General features: G+C 47.6%; 2 protein-coding genes and 1 pseudogene across 2 annotated transcripts in view; 1 reads left to right on the top strand and 2 right to left on the bottom strand.

Annotated features, from left to right (window-relative positions):
- LOC134033868 (rab GTPase-activating protein 1-like) overlaps positions 1–1,248 on the bottom strand; it is a 2,176-nt pseudogene extending 928 nt beyond the window's left edge.
- prpf4 (pre-mRNA splicing tri-snRNP complex factor PRPF4) overlaps positions 1–23,012 on the bottom strand; it is a 75,225-nt gene that overhangs the window by 7,614 nt on the left and 44,599 nt on the right. The window lies entirely within an intron of this gene.
- On the top strand, positions 15,338–22,333 carry wu:fi75a02 (uncharacterized). The gene is made up of 10 exons (XM_062478973.1): positions 15,338–15,620; positions 16,159–16,520; positions 16,628–16,682; positions 16,960–17,289; positions 17,386–19,606; positions 19,740–19,793; positions 19,983–20,175; positions 20,338–20,471; positions 20,666–20,737; positions 20,846–22,333. Exons 2-10 carry the CDS (start codon positions 16,167–16,169, stop codon positions 21,108–21,110), a joined length of 3,678 nt encoding a protein of 1,225 aa, XP_062334957.1. The 5' UTR covers positions 15,338–15,620; positions 16,159–16,166; the 3' UTR covers positions 21,111–22,333.

The following is a 23,012-nucleotide window of genomic DNA, read 5'->3' as shown; positions in this document are numbered from 1 at the left end:
GCTGGAGCTCTAGCTCCACCTGCAGTTCCTCATCTGTCACTGCAGTTACTGTGTATGTATGTATGTATGTCTGTGCATAGGCAGCTGTGTGTGTGTGTGTGTGTGTGTGCCCATAGCTGTGCCTCAGTGTGTGTGTGTGTGTGTGTGTGCCCATAGCTGTGCCTCAGTGTGTGTGTGTGTGTGTGTGTGCCCATAGCTGTGCCTCAGTGTGTGTGTGTGTGCGTCTCACCGCCTCCTGGATCTGGCAGCGGAAGACGTGGATGCGGAAGATCTCGGCGTTGTGGTGGCTCTCCGTGAAGGCGAAGCAGTCGCTCTCGTCCGTGCCGTCGTGGCCGCGCACGCAGAACAGGATCTTGTAGATGGGGTAGCTGGCGATCTCCGTGCCGGTCTGAGGATCCAGCAACCTGAGGAGAAAGCCCACCGGAGACGCCGTCAGAAAAAACGCAGCGTGTGCCTTCGCGTCGCCGCTTGTACGCGCGGGGCTGTGTGTGTGTGTGCGGGGAGGGGGGGGGACACCGACCTGACAGTGCCCTCGGAGACGCCAGGCACGGAGAGGGTGACGTCGATGGGCAGCTGGCACAAGCCCCCTGAGGGTGGTCATCATGCAGCGGAGGGCCTCCACCTCGCTGCGGGGGGCGTTGACCGAGGCACAGCCCAGGTAGGTCAGCTGGCTGAACACCACGCTGTCCTCGTCTGGGATGGGGGGTCCCTGGGGCTGCCCTCTGATGAAGATTCCTCTCCTGGTGGGGTGGGGGGTGTGGGGTGGGGGGGGGGGGGAGAGACACACATACACATTGGGTGAGGGGGGTATGGGCAGAGAAAGAGAGAGTGAGAGCGAGTGAGAGATTGTGTGCGTGCGTGCGTAAACTTAACGGGACTGCCTCACCTCTGTACGACCTCTCATTCAGCTCGCTCTCCTGGGCTGTCTGCACGGGCAGCACCATCTCCACCTTAAGTGGGGGGGTGCTGGGAGGATCGGAGCTGGGCTCGGACGGTGCTGTCGTGGTGGGGTGGTCCCCGTGGTCCCCCCCGGCCTCTTGGTCCAGCCTGGGTCCAGACCCGCCCCCCTGCTCCGCTCCAGATGGCTCCATCAGAACATCCTCCAGCTCCCTCTGTAGCTGCTGCTCACTGCCGTTCCCACGATCTGACACACACACACGACACACACACGGACACGTACACACCGCACACAGTCACATACACAGACATGTATACATTAAGAAGTACTGATGCAATACCAAGGTCCATTGTGTAGAAATACAGCTATGGATCAACAGTAATTGGGAAGCTGAAAGCTAAGCCCTTTCTGCAGCTGGTACGGAAATGCATACAGCGCCTGGACATTGGCATCTTGCCATAAGCAACATATACTATAGACCTAAGCTGGTGCCAGTCATGGGGTTGTTATTTAATGATTACCAGGAGGCATTTGGAGGGAAGGGAGATCTGTGACTCGTGGTGGGAGGTGTTAACTCAATGTCTGATTAAGCCCAATGAAGCATCCATGATTAGTAAGTTAATTTACAGTGTGAATTATCTATACTACCTGGATGTGGATTACCATGTACTGTACGTCAAATGCAACTACTGTAGTCCCATAGACAATAAGATAGGATTGGCTACTACTAGGTCCACTGTATCTGTCCACTAAACACAGAGCTGACCAGCAGGCTTGGCTGGGCTAGGATAGACTAAACTAAGCTTAACTAAACTAGGCTCAAGGAGTATAGTGGGGGGGAAGGGGGGGGGGGGGGGGGGGGGGTAACTTGGAGCTTTGGAGCTGTTCCAAGGCCTGCCTATGGGGAGCCTTATCACATCAACTACCGCCACCGCAGCAACCCAAGCATAGCTAAGGCCGTCACATCTATCGGTCGATGAACTCATTAGCCAATCAAATAACAGACAGCCAAGACAATATCACCACATATGCACAGCACCGAGACAGACAGACAGAGAAAAAGAGTGAGTGAGTGTGAGAGTAGAGAGAGAGAGAGAGAGGAGAGAGAGAGAGAGAGAGAGAGAGAGAAGAGAGAGAGAGAGAGAGAGAGAGAGAGAGAGAGAGAGAAGAGCGAAAGGGAGACTGACCTTAAAGCTGACCCCTTCCTCAGAAATCACCTGCGTAACAAACAACAGGTTTTAGACAGGACAAACCCCCCTCACTACAAGCCTCTGCACCTGATCATGACTGAGGGGGAGAGGAAGGGGGAGGGGGGGGACAGATGAACAGGTAGGGGGGGTAGAAACCACACCTGATTGACCAAACCGATGAATGGGATATGAGGGGTGGGGATCAAATTGTAGAAAGATGTAACTGAGGGCTACAGCTAAAATAGCCGCCTGCTAACCGACTTTCCTTGATCCTACTCTGCCCTTCATATTTTTCTGTTTCTGGTCTTCTGCTTGAGTTGTATGCAGAGTGATGGGTACGCTGCTGTTGGAGGTACTATTACAGCATTCGTAGTGGGCATTTGTTGCTCTGCTGGCGCCACCCTCTGGTTCATTTCAGATACTACCTCAGTAATAGTGACTTTAAAAAAGGATTCTTTATGGATACATTCCAGACGAAAGAACTGTAAATGATTAGATTTGTGCACAATGTCAGTGGGCGTAAGGGTTATATGCGGATACAGAAAGAGACAGAGAGAAAGATAGAGAATAAAAAGCCTGTCAGACTAGTTGTGTAGATGGAACAGTCTAAAACAGGAGGATGTGAGACACACGGGATGAGAGCACTGCTCCCTCCATCCCTTCAACTATCCATTAATTACGTCCTCCCTTATCACTATTTCATGCCAGCCTTCATTACGCCCTCACCCATTCCTTTTTTTCTTTTCTTCATCATCTCTTTTTCTCTGCAGCAATCCTTCCATACCTCTCTAAAAAGCTGCCCACCTCCAATCCATCCATCCATTTCTATCTGCAGCTCTCCCTCCATGGACGACCTCTTTTGATTTCTCCATCCATCCATTCCTGCCTCTCTCCATCCAGCCCCGATCCATCCATCCTTCCCTTCCTCTCTGCAGCTCATCCTCCATACCATCCTACCTCACTGCTGTTTAGGGACCCATAAAATGGTCATCTCCTTACAGTCTGACATTAAACAGGGAATGACATTGCAGCATTGCCTCCTCAACAACCAAAACCAATGAGATCCTAGGGTCTAACCAGCACAACACGCAGTTGCTTTGTGGGGGGGAGGGGGGGAGGGGGCAGTGAAGTGATGAGTTGAGTGAGTGAGTGAGTGAGTGAGTGAGTGAGTGAAAAAGGCATGACAGCATGGTTGCTCTGGGTGGTTTGGTTTGGTTACAGTATGAGAGTGAATTTCATTCAATCGGGGGTGTTTTCAGATATGGAGAACTTCATGTCACTGGTCCAAGAAGGAAAGCCCTGCCGCTAGTGCTACTGTATGACAGTGTTGAAACAATGGGCATTTAACAGGGTCGGGTCGGGTCCGATTATGCAGTGCAAAGCTCGGGTCGGGACTTTACCCGTCAGTAAAGAAATTACCCTGGTAAAATAAAAACTTCTTCTTCGATGCTGTTTACAGATTTTTTTATTTAATTTAGGCTACTTTTTAATATATTTGATGCGAATGTGTATATGCCTATGCCTAGATGTTGCTAGCCAAGTCATAAGATTTTTACTGTCCTTATGACCCTATTTTAGGATTGTTCCAGCATTGAAAAGGCTTAGGAGGCCCACTTATCTCAGCCCGCATAACCTTCTAAGAAATCGTTAGAAGTTTTACATTTTATTTTTTACTTTTAATTAATTGTGTTATCTGGGTTGTGTTGTTGGTAACGATCCGATTGCATGTGCATGAAATAAATAAAGCAAATGTTTTTCACAAAAACATTCTTCTTGATCGGAGAAGTAGGCTACCACAAGTTAGTGGGAAAGAAAGGCATATTTATCAACTCAGCTGCATGTCTTTCACTGCTCAATCAAAACATATGCAGGTGGAAAACGTAGCAGAATGATGACCATGCCGTCTACAGGCTATCAGCATTCACTTTTACCGTTTACTCTGTCACGTATAGTTTCGATTTCAAAAATAGTAATATGTTCACCGTTTTCGGGTCTACTCGATTTCTTTTTTGATACTATCACTCCCACCTTACTTAAGATGTTACGTTGGTGGCTTGAAGGCACAGGTGAGGAACAGCGTTATGGAGCAGTGGATACACGTTATTTTATCGGGATCCACTTGACGTCGACCTGTCGTGTGCCGAGAGAGTAGTCAACATTTGCACTGCGCATGTGCGCACAAAGAACAATTTAAGTAAGACCCGAGACAACACGAAAACACCTGAACGACCCGACCCTACAATGCTGTACCTATGTGTTGAACCTATAATCTACTCAGTGACTACAGTACAATGGGTACGTGCAAAAGTCTACAGTGCCCTCTTTTTCTAATACTCTAACCAATAGCCATCTCATGGTACCCCACCTATTGAGACACATCCAGACATGCACCAGGGCCCATTTTTATAGATTGTCTCAAAGTAGAAGATTCGACAGAGGACCAGTTGTTATTTTTAAATGAATCTATATGGACCAGGCCAAGACCTGATCTTGCACCAGCACTTTACTCTGAGTCATTTGATAAACATGGGCCACTGGGCCCCTAATGCAGCTACTGAGAGGGACTGGATAGGTCTAGGACTGGCCAACCAGATTCCAATATGGAATTACAAGGCTACTGTACAACTAGCCAATGAGAAGGTGAGTTGAAGAAGGTGATAACCCATCATCTCAGAGTGAACAGAACCGTGGTCTGGTCGGGGCCCAGGGCGGCACCTCTTCTCCTGGGGGCCGGTCGTGAGTCTTACCTTCAGTCCTGTCTTTTCATCATCGCTACTACTTATTAGTGGAGGACGGGGTCTCGTCCCCCAGGCGGGAGACCAGGACAAAATCCTCACTGTTGATGGTGGACACTGAGTCCGACGACACACTAATCTTCCCCACCGAAGCCTTGTCATCCATGACTGCTAACCCAAGCCACTGGCAGGCACATGAATGAGGGGGAATGAGGGGCAAAATCACCTGGGGAAAGAAAGAAAGAAAGAAAAGAAAATGAGAAGAAAGAAGGAAGGAAAAAAGGAAATGAGATGAAACCATGAAAAGCATTTTGTCTAGTTTGGGATTGTTCAAGATCGTCTGGTCTCAAAAGGTAGATTGTCATTCGCCACTATGATGTGATACTGGGCAAAGATATGAAGATGCAAAATCAGGCACCGGACAACAGGAGGCCAAAGTGGGAGTGGATGAGGGAGAACTTGTCACAAACGGTATTTCCTGCTGTTCATTCACCCATCCATCCCACCACTCATCGTTTCATTCATCGATCTACTCATCCATCCAATCCAACACATCATTCATCCCCATGGCGATTTTCTAAAGAAATACCAAACTGGACTAGGTAGCAGAAAGATTGTTTTTCTCCCTCTCCCCTAGGGAAGATCACATGACAGGCATTCTGCCTCCCCGGGCCTGCAGAGCAGACGGCCATGCAAAACAGCCCCATAGCAGAGCCCAGGCTGGAGACAGAGGGAAGTCTCCTGGCTCGGCCAGTGGCACTTATGGGCCCAGAAACATAAAGCCTTACCTGTTCACTTATTTCATCTATTTCATACATCTTGCTCACTTCTACAGGAACTTAGAACCTGCTACATTATGCAGCATTTGTAAGTGTAGCAGATCATCCATGACCAATGTGTGAGTTGTTGGGAAATAGTGAGAGAAAGGGAGGGAGAGAGAGAGAGAGGGAGAGGAGGATAGACAGAGAGACTGGATGGGTAGAGAGAAAGACAGAATGATAGAGGGAGAATGATGGATGGGATGGGCGGATAAGAGAGGGGAGAGACAGGGAGAACATGGGCGACATAGAGAGATGGGAGAGTGCAGAAAGAGAGGGTGAGGTAAGAAAGAGAGATTTGATGGAAGAAGAAAGGAACAGGACGTAAGAGAGAGAGAGAGAGATGCAGCTCAGGGGAAGGGGGAGAGGGCCAGTGAGAGAGAGAGAGAAAGAGAGAGAGAGAGATGCAGCTCAGGGGAAGGGGGAGAGGGCCAGTGAGAGAGAGAAAGAGAGAGAGAGAGATGCAGCTCAGGGGAAGGGGGAGAGGGCCAGTGAGAGAGAGAGAGAGAGAGAGAGAGAGAGAGAGAGAGAGAGCTAGAAGGCGGAGTGAGAACGGGAGGTGCCAGTGAGTAACAGGAAGAGAAGTACAACAGAGGGTTTTGGCCAAGGGTCAAGTCCATACCGTGCTATTTCTGTCTGTCTCCTCCTCCCTGGCCCAACAATTAAGAAATATGAGGAACAAACATGGGAGTGTGCAAACACACACGCACACAACTTTATCATCAGCACAGAACAGCATGTGTTGGATGAAGCTAGGTTTCTCGGTTGTACTTTCGGGCGGTCATCTAAAAGGTGCAGGTTTCAGGCCGGCATAAAATGGCCGCTGTTCAACTGTGGAGACGCGGAACCATTGAGGCCGGGTGTCCTTTTTCAGCTTTGTGGCAAAAGCAGGTGAGTTGCCTGACAGGTTCTGTGTCACTGAGGGACAAAAATGGGTGAGAAATAAACGCGGAACACAGGAGCTGCTGACTGGTCATCATGGCCTAGCCCTGCCTCAGATGATGCTCAGTCACGCTCCTTCCCATGTTGAGCTCGGTCCCCCCTCGTCGGAGACACAGGACGCCGCTGTTTCCTGCTGACACCCTGCCTTGTTCTGCTCCGCTCCCTGCCTCATAATGGCTGCCTTGTCAAGCAGACACAGTCCAGCCTCTCCCCGTCTCTCTCTCTCTCTCTCTCTCTCTCTCTCTCTCTCTCTCTCTCTCTCGGCCTCGGGCTGGGCATTAGAGCCAAATAGAGACTAGCGCTGCAGACCCTGGACAGAGGACTTAACACAAGCTAATGTTTCCTCCCTCTCTCTTTCTCTCCATCTCCCTCCCTCTTTCAATCCATGTAGGGGAAGAAAAGAGTGTGGAGGGAAGAAGGAGGGGGGGGGGGGGGCTGAGCTTATGCAGCAGGGAGCAGTTTCCTGTAGAACTATTGCCAGCTGTGTGTTACCATGACAACCCCTTTCACCCTTCCCTCTAACAAGAAACATCACAATGAAATGTTCAGCGCATCTATGACAAGACACACTTTAAAAGAGTATCCAGGCATGGTCGAGTATGTGTGGAAGGAGACTCTTGTTAGCACTTAAGACAGACAGACCACCTGTGGGTCTGGGTTGGGTCAACAACCCAGATTTTCCTGACACTGATCAGTCTGAGCTTAACATACAGAAAGGGAAGAAGTTCTAGTTGTACTGGTTTCTTGTTGTTGAGGTTTTCATTGGCAGGAGTGTCATATGTTTTCCGCCTCGGAAGGACTTCCTTCCAGCTCTAGTACCGCCCCGAGTTCCTAACACACCCCTTCCTAATACCCACCTTGCACCTTCTCCATCTATCCATCCATCTCCCTCCAGATCCTTCTCTCCATCAGTCTCCCTCTGCAAATTAAATGGTTGAACCTGAGGCTGCCAGCTGAGGCCTTTGCTTCTCACCAGGGACAGCACGGCAGCCGAGCACTGAGGCATCCTCTTAAAGCTAACTCACAGCAGTGATTTCAGAGAGAGAGAGAGAGAGAGGTATGAAGAAAGAGTCAGAAAGAAAGGAGAGAGCCTACCCCATTCACATTGTGTTGGTGTCTGTGTATGAGGGTGTGTGTGTGTATGTGAGAGAGAAAGAGAGAGGAGAGAAGAGAGAGAGAGAGAGAGAGAGAGAGAGAGGAGAGAGAGAGAGAGAGGAGAGAGAGGAGAGAGAAAGGTATGAAAGAGAGTCAGAAAGAAAGGAGAGAGCCTACCCCATTCACATTGTGTTGGTGTCTGTGTATGAGGGTGTGTGTGTGTGTGTGTGTGTGAGTGAGAGAGAGAGAGAGAGAGAGAGAGAGAGAGAGAGAGAGAGAGAGAGAGAGAGAGAGAGAGAGAGAGAGAGAGAGAGAGAGAGAGAGAGAGAGAGAGAGAGAGAGAGAGAGAGAGAGAGAGAGAGAGAGAGAGAGAAAAGAAAGGAGAGACAAACCCATTCACATTGTGTTGGTGTCTGTGTATGAGGGTGTGTGTGTGAGAGAGAGAGAGAGAGAGAGAGAGAGGAGAGAGAGAGAGGAGAGAGAGAGAGAGAGGAGAGAGAGAGAGAGAGAGAGAGAGAGAATGCCGAGAGAGGATGTATTCGAGAAAGAAAGGAGAGGGCTTAACCCATTCACATTGTGTTGGTGTGTCTGTGTACAAGAGTGTGTGCTGTAAGTGTCTGTGTGTGTGCAATGATAAACCATCTCATTCAGAACAGAACAGTGAGCTCCGCAGCAGCCAGCTCATTCAGTCAGACAGCCGTTTAGAGTGAGAATCTGTCCCTAGTTTGCAGCCAGTCCTGCTACAGCAACACAAGTAAGGAAATGTGCCGCAGCCCTTCCCTAAAGAAATTGCACAATATCGAATTTAAATATGGGCAAACAACTTCTGGCCCAAGTACTACTGACACACCTAAGCTTGCCTGGATTCAGCACTTCTGCTTCCTAACTACTAATATTTTCCACTTCTACATTATATACAAGCATACGGGGAGCCACACTACCTGACTCTCTGAGTGTGTGGAGGTGACGTCCCTGCGCCCTGCATACTAATGTGCTTAAAAGCAACAGAGTAGAAACCCAAGCCTGCCAATGGGAGTTTGTGAACGAAGGAGTGTAGATGATTTGACTGCAGATGGAAACCGAGAAGAGTAGAGAGAAGTGTAGAAAACTGGGATGAAAAGCTCGAGCAGGTGGTACTCGGGCATAGAATACCAACCAGGTCATCCACAAAGGAGAAGTCGTCTAGGCCTGACTTAGCCTACAGTATGAGACGGTTCTTACAAACACCTGGGCATTTGTTCGATAGATACGTAGGCTAAACGAATTCGTTTTTCTTTTCCATTTAAGAGGGGACATCTTGCCAATCTAACGTATACAGATTGGGGCTTGTGTTGATAATTTTTTTCCATATAAAAAGAAAGGCACGGGATAATTTTTTTCCATATAAAAAGAAAGGCACGGTTGTTTTAGCAAACTATATATTTGCATATCATTCGTAGGGAAAAGCTGTCGCTAGTTGTTGAGCCCTACGGTGGTTTCCGCAAGTTGATAATCAGGTGAATCTTGAGACATGGAACCTGTTCGCGTTCCCATGACAACAGCTGCTCATCGCAAACCGAGTTGTCTTGTCACACAAGTCTGACAGCTAGCCTGCATAAAAAATGCTGTGAAAATATGTAGCTGGTTCCGTTATAGCAAGCTAGTAGAGGTTAAAAGCTTGATAAGGAAACAAAACGCTACCAGCAAGGTAGTCTAGATAACGTTACGCATTGCGTGTTCAATGCAAAAAGCAGCTATGGTGCTAGCAACAACACACCCGTTATAGGTGTCTGGTCTTCGCTAACTAGGCTAGCTAGCTGGGAGGAAACATATCGTTTGTACTATAAAGTCTGTTTTTTCGAACATCACATCTGGCATACTAACGTTAACATTGCAATGCACGAAACTAGAGCTAGTTACGTAGCTAAGGCCTTTCCTCGATCTGCCTATGGTACCCGATGTCAACGCTAGCTAGGCTACAGTAGCACTACTGTACCAGGCAGTAGTTCGCTAAACTGCATTAGCGAGCTAGCTTACGTTAGCTCTAGCTGTTATCTACAATAACATCTAAAAATTGAGACGCCTGTCATTCAGCAGAGAGACACATAGAGGTGTCGAGTATCTTACCTGTTTCCAAAATAGTGTATTATTCCAAAAACGGTTGACATAACATTGCACTATAGAGCAACATCAGCGACTGCATTTACTGGTGGCTGCAGCTGCTGTCAACACAAACACAACCAACCTCAAAGCTAGTGCCACTGCGCATGCGTGCTGTTGAGTAGGGTGAGGTTTCTCGATCAACTTTCCGTTTCGATGGTGAGCAGCAGGATTGGTTAGTTCGGATGCAAGGGCATTAGATGAAATATGTTGCAAGAGAAGTATTGCTAGAGAAAATAAATGTTCTTACAAATATGTTCAAGAAATATATTTGGCGAATTCCTCCTCAAAATGGCAAAATATTGTAAAATTGACAAAACACTTATGACATCTGTAGGAGGAATCCGCCATCGCTACTTGCAGCTATATTCAAACTACTCTGCCCTAGAGCAACCAGAGAGACACCACGTTTTCTATCATGAAGAAATTGTTCATAAAGTGACAATTCACCCAACAGTATAAAATAAGACATTGGTTCTACCTAGTGGACAAATAGCGACACTGCAAGCTGTAGAAAAAGAAATATTTGTATTGGGTATGCAAGCTTTTAAACCAATAGGTCCAAACCTAGTATAAAAAGTATTTATTCCACAACTGAACATTGTACATAAAAATGCAAAGGAAAGACAAATGTATGATGCACCTGTAATAGTCTGACATGGAGAGTTGTGAGATATTTGGCAAATATTTTCCAAGAAGGAAATAGAGTACACAGGCACCAGAGAATGGCTCCTCAGAGTAATGTGTAAAACTGTGAGCTATTCTTAAATCATTTGAACGTTTTAAACTTATTTACAAAAACAGAACTTTCACATATTGCTAAGTGTAGCCCCTTGCTAGGATTTAATTTGATATTGCATTTACATTGGGTTTTTTCTACTCCAATGTTGTAAACGAATGCTGTTAAATCCCATGTATTTTATATAATTATGTTTCAGCTGACTGTTAATATTTGTATTTCATGTCAAATTATTGATTAATAAATGTTTTGACCCGTGACCTGTTATTGTCGGGATATATAGGCCTATTGGGATGAGGTTCCAATTGGGAAATTGGTTGACAGTCGTATTGATCTATTAAGACAAATTATTCCATAACATTCTTCTACTTTTCTTCCCGCCAAGTTTATAGTCGCAAATAAGCGGTCTAGAGAACATAAACCTTGCACTTTATATCAGGGGGCCGGGTGCAGATTGCGGTGGTTAGCGAGTGAGGGGGAGAAATCTAGGCAGGGCAAGAAAGCGAGGTACGATAACAACATTATGCTCACAGTATAGATCAGACAGAGACAGACAGTAGCATTCAATATCGAGAGGAGGACAGAGTCTCTGGTCTGATCTCTCCACTCCTCAGCAGAGAGACGTACAGGTCATGGTGATCTTGATGTGCTTGTGGAGGTAGATCTGGGCGGTGAAGGACAGAGGACACTGGGAGCAGGAGAACACCTGAGTCTGGGACGACTCTATCCTTGGTCCTGGAAAAGAGAGAGAGCAAAATAATGCATTTAATACAATTAAATACAAACAGGATAGTTTTAAAATGACAACCTTTGGTAAGGGAAGGGATTAATAGGTTATAATCCTGGTCTGTGGGTTTAATGGTTGTTAGAGGTAGTAATGAAAGAGAGACAAATGTACTATTGACATTAAATTAACTTCACTCAAATGGTCTTGTATATCAGTCCTCTACTTCTTACGAAATTAGGGAGGAGAGAGAAGCGGAGGGGGAAGAGGAGAGAGGAGGAGACGTAAGAGCAGAAAAGACAGAGAAGACATAAGGAGAGGAGATATGTCAGGAGAGGAGGGAGGAAAAAAGGAGAGGAGGACACTAAGAGGAAGTACCTCTGGTGGAGCTCTTGTTGTCCCAGAGGTAGTCAAAGGAGAAGAGGACACTAAGAGGATGTACCTCTGGTAGAGCTCTTGTTGTCCCAGACGTAGTCAAAGGAGAAGAGGAAACTAAGAGGAGGTACCTCTGGTGGAGCTATTGTTGTCCCAGAGGTAGTCAAAGGAGGTGCCCAGGTCTCTGGCGTACTCCTCTCCGTACCAGACCAGCAGCTCCTCCCCCGGCGCCAGCGGCCGGCAGCAGCGGTAGAGGATGGTTCCTCGGTGCTGAAACGCCACCAGGTTCTGTTCCTCCTCATTACGGGCATAGTTGGGGGGAAGAGGAGGAGGGGATGGGAGGAGGAGATGGGAGGAGGGGTGGAGGGAGGGAGATGAGGTAGAGGGGGATCAGAACATGAAAGGTTGAAACAAAGTTGAGAGTCAAGAGAAGTTGAAGGAGTTACGAGAGTAAGAACAGTCAAACTGGTTTTGTTTGTTTGTTTGTTTATTTTTATTTGGATCCCCATTAGCTGAAAGCTATTCTTCCTGGGGTCCTAATACTGATACAGTGTGTTTTGACGTATGCTAATGACGTCAGTTCCAAGCTAGCGTGTGATACGTTTGTTGTGGTGCTAATCGTTACTATTCTAGAGAGGATGTTTATTTTAATGGCACAGTGTGATAATTGTACACTTTATTTCCGTATTGTTGTTGAGTGATTAATAACCTATTGAATAATGTCAGATCATAGCAGATATAACATCTGTGATATTAATGTACCTTTTTGGGGTTTATTTTGAGAAACTTCATTCATTCTTTCATTCATTGATCCAATGTACAGTTTGTGACTGCCTGTAGTGCACCATCTTACTACCAAGTAAAAATATAAACTCCACCTGGTGACGCGTGGTCTCTGACAGGAGCCCTGAAGGGGCTAATGCACAACATCCAGCATTCACAGGGTTAAAATCCCAACAGGTAGTATCTATCACACAGAGGTAGTATCTATCATACAGAGGTAGTATCTATCTTATGAGGTAGTATCTATCTTACAGAGGTAGTATCTATCATACAGAGGTAGTATCTATCTTACAGAGGTAGTATCTATCTTACAGAGGTAGTATCTATCATACAGAGGTAGTATCTATCTTACAGAGGTAGTATCTATCTTACAGAGGTAGTATCTATCACACAGAGGTAGTATCTATCACACAGAGGTAGTATCTATCATACAGAGGTAGTATCTATCTTACAGAAGTAGTATCTATCTTAGAGAGGTAGTATCTATCTTACAGAGGTAGTATCTATCATACAGAGGTAGTATCATACAGAGGTAGTATCTATCACACAGAGGTAGTTTCTATCATACAGAGGTAGTATCTATCTTACAGAGGTAGTATCTATCTTAGAGAGGTAGTATCTATCATACAGAGGTAGTATCTATCTTACAGAGGTAGTATCTATCTTACAGAGGTAGTATCTATCTTACAGAGGTAGTATCTATCTTACAGAGGTAGTATCTATCTTAGAGAGGTAGTATCTATCATACAGAGGTAGTATCTATCTTACAGAGGTAGTATCTATCTTACAGAGGTAGTATCTATCATACAGAGGTAGTATCTATCTTACAGAGGTAGTATCTATCTTACAGAGGTAGTATCTATCATACAGAGGTAGTATCTATCTTACAGAGGTAGTATCTATCATACAGAGGTAGTATCTATCTTACAGAGGTATTATCTATCATACAGAGGTAGTATCTATCTTACAGAGGTAGTATCTATCATACAGAGGTAGTGTCTATCTTACAGAGCGTATCATACAGCGTCTATCACCTGAAGTTGACAGATCACATTTCTCCTGGGGGCCCTCTGGCCCTCCTGCCCCCCCTCCCTGAGTGCCCCCCCCACCGGTGCCCTGGCCCTCCGTTGTCAGGGAGAGTGTGTGTGTTGGGGGGCTGGCGTCTCTGAGGAAGGCCAGATCCCCCTCACTCAGCATCTCTTCTAGGGGGGTCGGGCCCCCTTGCTGGGTACCGACCAGTGATGCTACCTCACCACTGGAGGGCTCGGGGGGAGTGATGCTACCTCACCACTGGAGGGCTGGGGGGGGGAGTGATGCTACCTCACCACTGGAGGGCTGGGGGGGAGTGATGCTACCTCACCACTGGGGGGCTGGGGGGGAGTGATGCTACCTCACTACTGGGGGGCTGGGGGGGACTGATGCTACCTCACTACTGGGGGGCTGGGGGGAGTGTTATGCCACTGCATACTGATGAATAGTTTTATTTTTAATTTTTAAATAGAATAGAAGTATGCAGTGGCATAGCGACATCTCTGACGTTGATAACAGCTAACAACTCTGCGAACTCGAATCGGCAGAACGCAGTCTGAAGCAGCAAGGCAGGGACCAATGAACATGAAATACAATAATAACACAAATGAATGATATGCAATTTAGGAAGATGCTATATAGATAAGAAATTATACGAAGTAATCTTCGAGAGATAAAAAATAACATAATTTTGTTGCAGTTCTTTCTGTTGACAACAGGTGGGGCACTGCCCCTAATGACCAGTCGCCACTGTAACCTTGTTAAACATTTCCTGTGGGACACTGTCATCATGGTCAAAATGTGCACAAAATGTGCAACACAAATCATTGGTACATGTCGTAGATAAGCTCATTATTATTTTGCTGCTAGCAATTTTACACATGTACACTTGTGTACATCAAGCTTGACCCATGTTCTGAATAAAGGTCCGTGTTGGTAGTTGACCAACAGGCACGTTACTGCAAGTAATTGGTTGATGCTGCCTGAGGGGGATGACTGTGTCTAACAGCTTGTGCTCCTTTAAAGCCAACACAAAATGGCAGGGTTTCCCAGATTCGTTAAGAAGCTCTTAGCGTTAAGAGCTTCTTAACGAATCTGGGAAACCCGGCCAATGTTTCTTCTATAACCATGTACACCCCGATTTAGAAGGTGACGCTAAAGTATGTTTTCTCATATTATTCCCCATACCCGAATGTTATTATTATTGGTGGACTAAACTGAATTCAACTAAAAAATTGTTTTGATGACATAAGGGTGAATTACTTTTTGTTTGTTATATTAAGATCGTTTTTCTCTCTAAAATCAATTTCCAATTTATTATTAGCCTATTGGTGGGCGACCTACAGTAACATCAATGGCAGGGTTTCCCAGATTCGTTAAGAAGAGCTAAGAAGAGCTTCTTAACGAATCTGGGAAGCCCGGCCAATATCGGTGTAGTAGACTATAGATAGACTCCTCCCATACCCCTGTTGACTGTAAATGTACCATTTATGCATTTTTGGCATAATCATATTCTTCTAATTTTCCTGAAATGTTTTTCCCATGTTGTGGGAGCACAATAGCTAGTGTTTTCTGAATCACTCATTGAACCCAAACATTTACTCTTTTGATTTGATTGGTTTGAATAGCTATTTAGCCTTAATGGAATAGTAATATCTTGTTAATGTTATTGTAACTATATCCGGTGTGTTTTATTACCATTCTTTGGTAAAGAAAGTTTACTTTTCACATAAAAATAATACAAAGTAGATTTTGTTTTGTGACTTTTATTTCTGAATATTTTGTTGTAATCAACCGGAAATTATGCTTTTTGAGGCTTGCTCACGATGTCGTCAATACATTTATTTTGAAAACCACTACGTTGGCCAAATGAAACATTTATCTACATGGATTGATAGCTTCCTTAATAGAAATATTACAAATGTTTATGTGTTTGTGCATAGTTTGATATAATGGGCTTATTACTGGGTTAACTCTCTCCGACTTTACTGTCGTGTAGCCTAGGTCCGATCACCGGAAGCGGCAAATACGGCTACGGGACATCGACATGGATCAGCAATCTGGAATTCGGTGTTGAAGAAGGGGAACCTTTGCTGAAGCAAACTTTCCACAGCCGCCGGCTGCTTCAGAGATCAGAGGGAAGACGAGCCAAGGTTAGTGGTTTCCCCTGTATAACGACCATTTGGCAATTTGCTTGTTGTATAGTACAGGGCCCGATAAGTCCGACCATAGCTAGCTTGCTAGCAGCATGCACTGCAGCGTTGGGGCCCGAATCTACCGTTGCATTTGCGTCAACTTCTCACACATTCGCATGGTTCAATGTGCAATAATGCCCAGAAACGTATACATGTAATAAATATTTTCTGAGGGGAGAACTAGATGGTAATGATTGACCAATTAAGGTTGCTTGCTAAATAGTTACTCGCTCAAAGTCAACAACCAAATGTCAGGGTAACAAAACAGACACCCAAAAAACGCGTGCATGATTATTCAGCTTAACGTTATGTACTGTACAGTGTGTTCTTTAGCCGCCACAAAGAATTTACGAGTAATATCGCTGCGTAATCCGAGTCGTTTATCTTCCATTCATTTTTAGAAGTAAAAAGCATCAGTCACCCTTGATGCACCGAGTAAACGAATCCGGTAAATAACTAACCTCCTTGTCCATCTTCTGCCACCATGTTCTTTTAGCCCATGAGATGATGTTCTCGTCTGGACCACCTGATTCAAAAGGGGGTCCACATGTGCCTAACTCTCCAGGTCCATGCCCTACCCAGTCACCTACCCCTCTACCCCATCACCTCCAGGAGCGGGTGGTCGTGGGTTTCAGAGAGTCCTACCAGGGCCAGAGGAACGTGGGCTTTAGGTCTGTCACGTTTCCTCAGCCCAACAGACCATCAGAGGGTAGAGAAAGACTAGCAGTAATGGATTTGGCTCAGAGAATGGGACAGACCACAACTGTCATGGGCTCAGCCCACAGTCTGCACCAGGTCTATGGGAGCTCTGCACCTGGGGACACCAACACAACACATAGACCAATGACAGACCTCCAGGTAGGTAATGCTGGGAAATGTAGTTCTGTCCAATATTGAGCTTTATTCCCTCACTGTAGATATGTGCATTGGAACCTACTGTCTTATGTTGTCCTTTTCCGTTCCAGAGTATTCAAAAAGAAAGCATGAAAAGCAGTCCGTGGATTAACACGAGTCATGAAGGTAACATGGATGGACAAGGGGCTTTCATCATTATCTGCTAATCTTAAAATGTATGAAGTGGGGACGCCCCGGTGGCTCACTGGCTAGAGCGCGTACCATGTAGGCTGTGGCCATTTCCTGCATGTCCTCCGTCCCTCTCATGCTGTCACTATCTCTCACTATCTTTAAGAAATGCTGAAAAATATCTTAAAACGTTTTGTTAATGAAGTGTTACGTTATACAGAGAACTTAGACTTTTCAGCGTCAACTACCCATGTCTTCCTACTTTCTCCCACAGAGAGCTTGTCAAGAGCTCCCCCCTGGGCCTCCCCCACCACCTACTCTCCTGCCCCTCCTGCTGGTCCCACTGGGGAGCAGCTGGGCGTCCTGGAGCGCTGCCTGGTCGCCCACCAGGCTGAAATGAAGAACCTACTCTCGGGTGTGCTTGGTTCGCTGTGCCAGCGTCTGGAGGTCGTGGAGCGCAGGGTGGAGGAGCTATGCCAGCAGGGCACAGCGCACAGCAACAGCCTGGCACAGATTAGCAGCCAGGTGGATCAGCTGTGTCAGGGGATGTCCTCCATCATAGCTTCTAAGCATGGCCTGGAACTTTCACCTGCACATGGCTTGGGTAAGTGGTGGAGCTTCTATCTAGGTGTAAGAGCAAGATGGGCAAAGTTACTCCTAAATGTTTCCATGGCTAACTCCAACTCCCATATCCCAACAGCAAAGGAGCCAAAAATATTGAAAGAAGAGAAGATGGAATTTACCAAGATTTTACCTCACAGTCCAAATCCTCCATGTGGAGTAGCGCCTTCGGAATCAGACATGGACAAGGGGAGTATCACTATGTGTCCCTGGAAAAGGACCTCATTGACAGCCAATGCCAGTCCAGACATGAGGATGGACAGCCAGGGACAACATGGGTTGAAAGGAACAGCCAGGGTCTCTGGATCCGGACAACCATCCCAGGTGGGGGGTGCTTCACAGACGGGCAGGCCCAGGAGCTACTCCCCCGTCTCAGACTCTGATGACCTAGACATGGAGCTTGCCGCTGAGAAGGGTCGTGATGCCCTCACCTGGTTGGTCAACTCTGCTTTAGCGGACACCGAGTCAAGCGATAGCCAGGACACGCCTCTTCCTTCCTTGACGGGCCAACCAGTGGAAGCCCAGGGGAGCAGGGCACTAACGAAAGGACTTGAGCCGCAGCCACACCCACACTCTTCCCATTCAGACTCACACACCCACTCACGTTTGACATCTGCCTCACTTGGTGTTCCCAAGTGCCCAGTCATGACCAGTAGTAAGACCACTTGCGTGCTTCCTGGGGTCCCGTTGATCCCCATAGGGGCTTGTTCACATTCCGTTACCTCGCTAGGAGGGAGCAGGCCTGGGCAGGCGTTTGGAGTGTGTCTCCCACTATCAGAGATAGCTAGTCCACCCCGGAGTCACTACCAGCCAGGCATTAATAGTCCACCCTGCAGTCTCTATCAGCCACTCATCACTAGCCCAACCCACACTCAAACCCTGCGAGGCATCGCTAGTCCACCTCATACTCACCATAAGCCAGGCATTACTAATTCACCCCGGACTCAAATCCTGCCAGCCATCACTAGTCCATCCCGCACTCACTGTCAGCCAAGGATTACAAGTCCACCTTGCACTCAAATCCTGTCAGGCATCACTAGTCCACCCCAGACTTACCACACGTTCTCCCATTCCGTTCGGGAGGAGGAGAAACAGAAGGTGGAGAGAAGGAAGAAGGGGAAGAGAAGGGAAGAGAAGCCCTTCTGCAGTGTTGAAGTCCCCCCCTCAGCCACAGGGTCTATTCAGGGCAACCACCACCCCATCCATATCCAGGAATGGCTGGCAGGTGCTGGGGCCCGCACCCAGGTGGCAAAGGAGAGGCAGCACCACAACTTCATAGAGAGTATGAAGGTCTCCTGTGGTGGAGGGGGAATGCCAGGATCTGGTGATTCAGGCACAGGCTCCCTCTGCCTGACCCTGCACAGACAGCAGTCTCCATCCTCCTCACGCTGCCAGATGTCTGCAGAGCAAGGCTCGTATGCCCAGTGTTCCCACCAGGGTGCGTCCAGGGGAGGGGACTCTCAGAGTGGGCAAGGAGTCTCTGACCGACCCCACTTGCCCTTCCACTCTGCCAGGGTTTCCTTTGACGGGCTCCCTGTGGCGTCCAAGCTCCCCTCCCCGCGGAACGGCTCCTCCAAAGCTCTGCTGGTCGACGTCCGTTCGTCGTGTGACGATGGCCACGCGTCCTTACTGCTCCAGCTAGCGGACACAGCCAGCCAGATGATGTCCAGCAGCCCCAGCCTCAGCCCTGAGCTCCCCCTGCTCCGGGACAAACACTCGGGCCCTGCCAACCTCCCACGCTGCCTCAACTCCAAGCTCCAGCGCCACCGGGAAAAGGAGCACTCCTCGTCCAGGAGGCGAGCTCTAAAGGGGGGTAGCCAGGGAGGCCCCCCCCCCCTGCCAGAGCTGGAGACCCAAGGGTCCCACCACTGGCAGCCCCTGGTGATGCTGGGGAGCCCTCTATTGCCCCTCTCCCCCCTGCAGCTCAGCCCCACGGCTCTTTCCCCTCACAGTACCAGCAGCCCACCCCTGCACAAGCCGCTAGGCAGGGCTGGAGACGGTTATCTAACAACCACCTCCACTTTGCAGCAGAGCCTGTCATGCCTGCTCCCCGTCTCCACCCCCTTCCCCTCCCAGGGAGGGTTCTCCTCCCAGGCCGGCCTCTCCACGGCGCTCGCTATCTCGTCTCCCACCTCTTTCCGCCTCTGGTTCAGACACAGGCGACCCGCACCCCTCATGAGGCTGTCGCCAGTCGCTGTGGAAATGGTGCTTTGTCAGATTGTTATGTCTGAGGTGAAGAACCCCCCGCTCTCCCCCCTTAAGGACTACACTGGCCCCCCAGGACTGGACAATGACCACAGGTCTGTGCCCCTTCCACACACAAACACACACACACACATCCATGCATCTCTAAGGATTCATACTGAATATTTTAATCAAATTGTTTTTATAAATTACTTGTTGACATCTCACCTAAACTTTGTGTGTTTTTAGTTATGCTCGAGGTGGTGGGATTGTGGCACTTTGCAGCAGGAACTCCACATCAAGGTGAGTAGCTGGGATCTGAACAGCGATTGTTTGGATGGGCCTGTAACGTAGAGGTGGAGCCGTGCTAAAACACAGATAAGGAGTGGGTTCACACACATTCACTTTACCAGAATGTTCCAAAAATCAAGTCCAAGCTTAACCAAGTCCTCAGCTTGAACGTTGACCTTGTGATTGTGTGTCCGCCCTTAGCACAACCCTGACCTCCCCTCCTACACGCCGGAACCGCAGGGTTCGCCTCGCCGCAGACCGGCCTGCCCCCACTAATCACGCCCACAGCCCCAAGGCCATGCGTCTGGACCTCCTCCCACCCGAGCCCGTGCCAAGCTTCGCCCGAGCCAACGTCAAGTACCCGGGGCTGCATGGACGCGGGGCGGCCAGGGAGGTGAGGACAGCAAGGGCAACACTTATGGGGCGGGGCAAGCCCTCCTATAGGCTCAAGTATCGGGTGTCACTGCTTTGGATTTTGGCTCAATACTGTTGGTGCTGCGTTCCGGCTTATTCACACCTCTTTCCCTTTCTGTCCATTCCTCCCTCTTTCCTTCAGGGGGGTCAGTATGATGCCAGTGTGGGGGCCCAGCCAGGCCAGCGCTCTAAGAGAGTGTCCCAGATCCGCATAAGGAAGGCCGTCCCCAAACCTGACAACAACCTCACGCCAATGGGCCTGCCCAAGCCAAAGAGGTGAGCGGAGCACCCTCACATCTATGATCCTGTCCCCTGACGTGGACACCTGTCGAGACAAACCTAGCAATCCAATCATTAATATTAGAGCAAAAGTGTGGTACTACTTGTCCACCTGTACTTGGAGATGTCCTCCTGCTCTTGAACAATTAGTTTCTCACGATCGAATCTTTGTCCGTTTCCATGGCGACCAGACTGAAGAAGAAGGAGTTCAGCCTGGAGGAGATCTACACCAATAAAAACTACAAATCCCCTACTCCCAACAGGTGAGCGTTCCGAGGCCCTCCTCTGCCACCTCCTCTCGTTTTCTTTCCGTATTTCCTTCTCTTGGATCTCGTAACACATTGCCCCCCCCCCCACACTCCTCCTCCCAGGAGCCTGGAGACCATCTTCGAGGAGCCCAAGGAGAAGAACGGCTCTCTGGTCTGCATCGGCCACCAGAAGAGGAAGAGGATACTGGATTTCCCCGATTTCACCCTGCCACGTAAACGCAAGGCGCGGACCAACTTGCCCCCCCTGCGCGGCCCCCGAGGACGTGCCCGGAGGGGGCGCGGGGACGAAGTGGACCTGGACGTCATGCTGATCGAGAGACTGAGCGAGCTGGAGGACTTCTTCTCCAGGGAGGGCCTGGAGGACTGAGGATTCCCACAATGCTTTGCTGCCCCCACTTCATAAACCAGACACAGATCAAGACACAACAGGGCCATGGTTGAGTCTCCTCACTGTCAGTTGAGTTAGTGTACCTGAATTATTTAAAAAAAAGAATTTAGATAGGACTGGTATGATAGAACTGGATGGTGTTGAGTACTAATTCTGAAGCACTTGGAATGCCTAGCTATTCCTATCCGTGTGAGGATGTTTAAGTTCTCTGTGCTAGGTAATAAGAGACCATACGTGTGCCTTTTTGGAGGAGTTTAGTTAACCAGTCCAACAGAGTATGCTGTAGAACACAACATAAACATAAAATATAAACATAAAACATAAAATAGTTATCACTAGATTATTTGTTCTTTAAAGACTATTTGAGCATCAGAAGCGAATAATTTATAGCATTTGTATATACTGTACTTTAGGAGTGTTTTCTGACACTCATGCACAGTCAAGGTACATGGTCATGCATCATGAGTAGACTTTAACAAGCACATGGACGTCACCCCATACCAGAGCACTTTGCTTTTTTACCTCAACCAGATATCACCTCCACCTCATCCATCACTTCATCCTCCCGCCTACCTTATCACCTCATCAACTGGACACTGACGGGTCATTTGTACACGTCCGTTTCAGATTGGCTCAGTGCAGCTTTACCTCCTCTACCCTGCCCCATCCTCTGTTAGCGTTGACTTCAGACCGGCTGCTATGGACCCATCAGTATGACTAGGATTGGTTGAGGCTCCTGTCCATCAAAACCTGGTGTGTGCTGGGAAAGGTTGTGGACTCCCGACTCCTTCAATGCCTGTAGCATTGCTCTATTGACAGTTTTGAATCACAGTAGTTAAGGGGAGTATTTTTGCAGTATTTGTGAAGTTTGTTTAGATGTTGTTGTTTTTTATATACTCTTAGTTTGCACCCTCCTTGTGCTGCCCCAAGCCATCCTTCAGCCATCTCTCTCTCTCTCTCATTATGTTTTCATACAGTTCTACGTCAGTGTTTGTTTTCTTTGCTTTTCTATATTGTATCTTTCTATCCCCATGTGTGAAGAGGGCAGCCTCTTGGTGTTTAACAACCTGTACCGTGGTCAGCTGAGATTTCACTGATCCTCCGGTAAACGAGTGTGGACTTGAGTAACCATGGAGATGGTCCTCACGATGAGCTTTACCACACGTGGAGCGAGAAGTAAAAGGTTCCATCCTGTGGATCTGTTTTGTGGTCTTGGTACATCTTTTTCTTATTTTGGTTTTTGATGTTAAATATGCAAATGTGTTTTTGTTTGTGCTGTGGATGTTGGTATCCACCTGTGTTAATTGCATCAACTTTTCCAGAGTGAAGCAGGGACAAAACTGGTTCTCTGCTGAGGCCAAATCATGTAGCCTGAATATACCTTTTAATGAAAGTTGTCCTTTTTAAATACTCAGGTGCACTTGATTTACAGGTAGCAGGACTCAGAAAGTAAAAATAGACCTGAAAGTTTGATGTTTGGCAGACTAAATCAAATGCACCTGAAAGAAAGAAAGTGTTAAAAACAAGGTGTTGCCAATCTATTTCCATTGTTGAATAGTGAGTGCATGGCTGGCTGTGTGCTTACAGTTCCTCTCCTTGGTCCTATTGCTGCTACACAAAAGAAGGCTACCCACTCAAAACTACGTTATATTTGTATTATGTCATGGTGAAGTTCAGACGAAATCTGTAGTTTCATTTCAAATCCGTTCCGATTTACCTAAATTCTGATGTGGAAATGCTGCTTCTTATGACGCCTATTTTGAAAGACCATCACCTATCACTGTCCAGTAACCTTATATGCCTAGCCACGGCCAAAGGATCTTTTACGTGTTCCAGATGCCTTTTAAATTGAGAACTTTGCTGGCTACGTGTATCCAACAC

The sequence above is a fragment of the Osmerus eperlanus genome, chromosome 14 (genome assembly GCF_963692335.1).
Source record: "Osmerus eperlanus chromosome 14, fOsmEpe2.1, whole genome shotgun sequence".
In the NCBI taxonomy this organism is placed as follows: domain Eukaryota; kingdom Metazoa; phylum Chordata; class Actinopteri; order Osmeriformes; family Osmeridae; genus Osmerus; species Osmerus eperlanus.
The sequence above is the reverse complement of the archived record's forward strand: the minus strand, read 5'-3'. Positions and strand labels throughout refer to the sequence as shown.